Below are 6,451 nucleotides of genomic sequence, written 5' to 3' on the forward strand. Positions count from 1 at the left end.
ACTCACTGTCTGTTTTATGTGCCGTCTTCACCACTGTCTGTTCTGTTTGATTTGTTATGCGTCATTCACTCACGTCTGTTTGTTACGCGTCTTCACTCACGCTCTGCTGTTATGGTCCTTCACTCACTGTCTGTGTTGTTTCCGTCTTCACTCACTGTCTGTCTGGTATGGTCTTCACTCACTTGTCTGTTTGTTTGTTTTGTTTGCGTCTTCACTCACTGTCTGTTTGTTATGGTCTTCACTCACTGCTCTGTTTGTTTGTTTGTTATGTCTTCAACTCACTGTCTCTGGTTAATGGTCATATCAATCTCAAAAGCTGTCATCAGCAATACTCTTTGATGTTCACGTCTCCACCACTACTGAACCAAATTAGAACTTAGGATTTTAACATTACAATGTTCAACTTTTCTTTCATTGTGTATCCTCTCTCTCTTATTCTCTCTCTCTGTCTCTCTCTCTGTAGTTTCCATCGAGACAGCGTCCGGTCAGATACAAGTTTCCCCATGCCGAGCAGTGGACCTCCTCCCACCGGCCGTGTGTCACATGCGTGAAGGGGGAGCTGGGATACGGCGTTCAACCCTGCCACAGTGACAGAACACTGCGGAAGGACAGTTCATACGCGAGCGTGACCCCGCGCGTCCTCCCGCCCAACCGCAACCCTCAGACCACCGGACAGGCTGGTGGAACGTAGGCCCAGATTGAGAGAGAGAGAGAGAGAGAGGCAGTCTGTGTGTGTGTGTGTTTTACCTCAGACACACACACACACAGATGAGATGTAGTTTAGATAAGAGCTGATTACATGGACTTTGGGCAAGTTAGGTTACCGCTTAGCGGTATAGCTGGGGAGGCGCAGAATGGAGGGATGGCAGGAGGCAAGGGAAGAAGAGTGGGCTGCATTTGCTGTTGGTGTGTGTGATTCAGGACACAGTAGGAATGTGCTAGGATGAAGAGAGAGAAGAGACGAGAGAGAAGACTATGCTAAATTAAAGTTGCCACGGAGCTTTAAACTAAAGCAGAAATTACAGCAATCATGCCCTTCTCTCTAAACTTACATCCAGTCACAGGGACTGGAGGCGCATGTGCCAAACCCGTGGACGGATTGTGTAACTGCCCAGCTTTGTGTAAACTGCTAAAACCCAACTTGGCGCTAGTAATACAATATACATACATTAGTGTTTTTATAGTCACAATTGACACACACACACAAAAAATATATACATTTTGCAATAAAGCAAGTATTTTCAAATCCAGTTTAAAATCAGTCCTAGATGTATAAATCAGAGATTAGACCTGACAGAGATTCATGCAGGTCAGTGAAGAACAAATTGTTATTTCCAATGTCTGCCTGTAAAACTACTCCTCTCCTCCCCAGGTAAATGGAGGCAAATGGTTCAGGCAGCTCTATAAACTCTATAAGCATTTTAAATGTGGCTCAGAACATCCATCCAGTCATGAATTCCTCCTGCTCTCCTCCCCCAGGTGAATGGAGTGAACATCGAGGCGTTGAGACACTCAGAGGTGGTGTCGTTWATACGTGGCGGGGGGGACGAGACATGCCTACTGGTGGTCGACGCGGAAACAGACGAGCTGTTCAAGAGGCTCGGGGTCACGCCCACCAGCACACATGTCAAAGGTCAAAGGATGTCTGTCTTTCTTTTCGCTCTCTCTTTTTTTTAAGGACAGAAATCCATATTTGCATCTAAACCATTAATGACCACAAACTCATTTCAGTTTGAAGGATTCATCTCTAAGGATTCTGTCAAGTTGCTCATGTGGTTTGTTCCTGTGTTCCAGAGGTCTATGTGGACGAGCCAATGACAGACAGCGCCCCACCCACCCCCTCTTCAACCACTGACCTCCCTCCAATGGATCCACCAATCATCAATGTCACCCTGATGGGCTCACCAATCACAAACGGCTCGCCCAATTCACAGACCAATGGGAGTTCAGCATCCCAGTACTCACGTGGCTCGACTACCCAATCAGAATTCAGCAGCTCAGATATGAGCATTCAGGTGTGTGTGTGTGTGTGTATATCCTGTAGATAGTTTATGGTTTGTAATATGTAACATGTATGTAATATGTGCAGAACTGGGTTCAAATACTATTTCAGATATCTCAGTTACTTTCACATACATTCAAAGTAAGTATTCAGATATATTTTATTTGAAAAGAAAAGTAGTTTAATATTTTTTATGTATTTTGAAAATACTCAAATACTCATACTCAAATACTCACTAGGCAGGGTAGCCTAGTGGTTAGAGTGTTGGACTAGTAACCGAAAGGTTGCAAGTTCAAATCCCCGAGCTGACAAGGTACAAATCTGTCGTTCTTCCCCTGAACAGGCAGTTAACCCACTGTTTCCTAGGCCGTCATTGAAAATAAGAATTTGTTCTTAACTGACTTGCCTAGTTAAATAAAGGTAAAATAAATAAAAAATACACTGACTCAAACACACTCCCATACATTTAACTCAGGTATTTGAAAATAGTATTTGAAATAAGTATTTGAAATTACTCTCAAATACAATTTGGTTTTTACAAATAACCATTAGAATACTCAAATAAAAGTACTTGTTTTGGGCTGTGTATTTTAAAAATACTAAAATCACAAAAAAAAGTTGAAATATCAGATACTCAAATAATACGTGTTCTCTGAATACATGTGTGTGTGCATGCCTGCGTATGTGTCTCTCTTCTAGGTCCCTGAGGATTATGAGCGGCGTGTTTCGGACCCGTTCCTGGACAGCGGACTGCATCTGAGCCCCACGGCAGCAGAGGCCAAAGAGAGGGCCCAACACGGCAAGAAGAGAGCGCCCCCTATGGACTGGAGCAAGAAACAGGAGATCTTCAGCAACTTCTGAGAACCACACAGAACCACACAGAACCTTCACAACAATGTTCTTAAGTCCTTCAAGGTTGGTGAAGATCTGTCACAAGGACACACCATAACTACTGTTGGCCGTGCGCAGTAGATCATCAGCCCGGAGACAATTTAATCGTGGGAAATTAATAGAAAATGGCAGCCAATGTTCTTAGGTGAGAGGCGATAGGACTAACACCGCTGCGCACGGCTGACGTTCGTTATGGTGTGTCATGTGACAGAGCTTCACCAGCCAATCAAGAAAAAAGGCTCCTAAACAATTCTGTGAAAAACACAGAAAGCCTCTGTCCCCAGCAGGATTTGAACCCTGGTCTCCCACGGGCCAAACCAACATCTGAACCATTAGACAAAGAGGAAATTCCCTATGGTCTGAGGGCCAACACTAATTGTGAAGTCACAAGCGGGGCTACCTCATCACGTGACCATGAGCAGCYATGATCGTCTCATGTCTGCTACACCTCCATATGCCACTACTATGGATTATTACAGTACCTTAGGATGAGGATAAAYCATGTTGTTTATTTAGCCAGGATAATTGACTCGGTTACATTTGGCACTTTGTTTCCATGGCTACTAAACATTTCTCGGAGCTGTGACTTTACTGAAAGTTTTTTGTCCTTCTATAGCAACTAGTAAGAAACATTCACTGGCCCAACCGCCACACACCGAACCCCACCCCACCTCTTTACCCTCCACAGAAAAACAGGGTTGATTGTTTCCCAAAAGACTGAGATGTGGGCCTGTATCCACAAAGTRTCTCAAAGTAGGAGTTCTGATCTAGGATCAGTTTTCAGTTTTTTTATGTCATAATGAATACAATGAAATGTAGAGGGAAGGATCTGATCCTAGTTGTATTAGATCTGACTGAGGTAAGAAGGTCAGGACACCACAACATCCGGGCCGGCCTACAGATGTGACCCCTGTGGCCGAGTCTTCCTCTCACGGGTTGGACTTCACGGTCCCAGCAGATGCTGCGCTAACACCTAACTCCAAGGCACAATAACTCTACGGTCTCACGAGACGGCGATGCCGACCACTATTATCCAGAGTTCCAGACTGAACTCTTTTCAGATCATATTGAACCCTTTTTGGTTCCACATAGAACCTCTTGTTCCAAATAGAACCTCTGGTTCCAAATAGAACCTCTGGTTCCAAATAGAACTCTTGAAAGGTTGCTATTTGGAACCTAAAGGGGTTTCGTCTGACCTGACCTGGTTCTACYTGGAACCTTTTCCAGAGGGTTCTACAGGGACAAATGGTTCTACAGAGCACTTTTGAGAGTATAGAAGCGAGCTTCTCAGATGTATAAATTAGGTAGGTAGGRACCACATCACGTCATATCCACGGACGTCTGAATAACGTCATATACACGGACGTCTGAATGACGTCATATACACGGACGTCTGAATGACGTCATATACACGGACGTCTGAATGACGTCATATACACGGACGGACGGACGTCTGAAATGACGTCATATACACGGACGTCTGAATGATGGACAGAGACTGACGGGATGAATTAGTCATCTGACCGTGAGATGAAGAGAGTCTGACGCTGAGAAACAGAGACAAACGCTCCAATGAGTGTGATGGGCGTCACGCGTGTGAGACAGTTCAGGCTGCCAGGGAGGTTACAAATCCAACTCTATTACAGAGAGAGAGAGAGAGGGGGAGAGAGAAGAGGGGGAGAGAGAGAGAGACAGAGAGAGAGAGAGAGAGAGAGAGAGAGACAGAGGGGGAGAGAGAGAGAGAGAGAGACAGGAGAAGAGAGAGGACGAGAGACAGAGAGAGAGAGAATCCAGTATCTCAATGGATTTTCAGATGAAGAGATACGAGTTACTAAAGTCATTTGTAAATGAGTGAAGAGGAGGAACATAGGGAAGTGTGTTGCATTGGGTTGATTGAACTCTACTGCATAAATGTTGCCTAAACTGCAGAGAGAGAYGTGTGTGAATSTGTAGGCCAACAAATGCCTGAACGGTTGGCCATTAAGATAAARACACTATTTATGTGATTATGACTGAGTTATATTATTCTATGATATTATTAGCAATTTGTTTACAAACTGTGTTCTTCTRGTATTTAAATATTTGGTTTTTATTCTGTTACAATTCCCRGTTATAAAGTAAGACACACTCAGTTAGCGTTGTCTGTCTCTGCTGTCCAGAACAGAACTCTGAGTTGAAGGAAGAAATGTGAGGAGCCAGGTTAAGCTCTAGATTTGTTTATATTTGTTTAATCATATTATTGTTTGTGGTTGCATCACACTTTCATTGTCCTCAAACATTCATCTCTTTTGAGAGGAATTAATAAATGGATCCATTTTAGTTGATTTGACAAGTTGGATACGAGGCTAAGCTAGTTTCAGTGCAGAACGATGTCGCAGTGCCGGGATTCAATCAGATCAGCGCTAGAACTGCGTTGTAGCACGCTTGACATTTAAAGGTCATTAACAATTGAGCCGACATATGCAGAATTTGCCGTGAATGCGGTCTTTTGCGATCGCGGGAACATTGCCTTTAAAAGGTGAATAGCTGACAAAGAGTGATCGGATTGAATCCCGGCCTTACTTTTAATTTGATAATCTCTCCAGTTGTAAATTTGTATCTAATGTAACTAAGTTACTTTTAATTTGATTATCTCTCCAGTTGTAGATATGAATCTACTGTAACTAAGCTACTTTTCATTTGATCATCGCTCCAGTTGTAGATTTGTATCTAATGTAACTAAGTTACATTTAATTTGATCATATCTCCAGTTATAMATTTGTATCTACTGTAACTAAGGCTATTATATGAGCACAACGCGGACTGGACATTAATATGAAATAAAATGACAAAATAAATGTATAACACTGTGGTTATGTATTGTTTTAATGTATCGTTGTAGATGAGCAATGGTATGGTTTCTCTTTTGTTGCACCATCTCTTTACAATCAATATGATCTAGAATAGTTCTTAAATGTGTTTTGAGGGGACATTTTCTCACATATTTTATAGTGATATATGGTAGATAGATCCCACTTGTCAAAGGCAGTGACGCCAAACATGTAGACATGTGAAAAGTGAAAGCAGGAACAAGTGTATGGTCTCACTAGCTCAGAGATGTGCAGTTACACGCTGTGGTCACCAGATGGAGACAACTCCCCAGCCAATGAATTACAGGAGCATCCTTTATTATAACGTTAAAGCACATTGAACCAACCGCGGTGTAAATAATGTGCTGTAAAAATACCGTTTGATTCATTGATTAAACAGAGACATGCTAAACAGGGGTCTTCTCAGGAGGATGTAACCGACAGAACATTCAGATAGAAATGTATCATGCAGAACAGAAATTATTGCCTGTCCGATAGAACAGAGAATGGTGTGAACTCTATTCAATCCATTTCTATATGCAACGTTCAAAGTGTTTCACGTCTCTGAATTACACCCCAGAAGTAGGATGAAGTTGCCCATAGACACTGATGTAAGACCAGCTGTGTATTAGACTCCCCTAATGATTAATGCTTGAGTACTGAGTGGTGTAACCTGATCCTAGACCTGTGTCTAAGGGGGGCCGTGCTG

General features: G+C 42.8%; 1 protein-coding gene across 1 annotated transcript; it reads left to right on the forward strand.

Annotated features, from left to right (window-relative positions):
* Nucleotides 1–463: 463 nt before the first annotated feature.
* Nucleotides 464–5,712, forward strand: LOC112078129 (Na(+)/H(+) exchange regulatory cofactor NHE-RF2; the record flags this gene model as incomplete). Its single annotated transcript, XM_024144451.2, has 4 exons — nucleotides 464–676; nucleotides 1,480–1,633; nucleotides 1,795–2,015; nucleotides 2,702–5,712. Coding segments are annotated over 4 exons (750 nt in total), but the record flags the coding sequence as incomplete, so codon positions are not given.
* Nucleotides 5,713–6,451: the final 739 nt, after the last annotated feature.

This window comes from Salvelinus sp. IW2-2015, unplaced genomic scaffold, assembly GCF_002910315.2.
Source record: "Salvelinus sp. IW2-2015 unplaced genomic scaffold, ASM291031v2 Un_scaffold5288, whole genome shotgun sequence".
Classification (NCBI taxonomy): Eukaryota; Metazoa; Chordata; class Actinopteri; order Salmoniformes; family Salmonidae; genus Salvelinus; species Salvelinus sp. IW2-2015.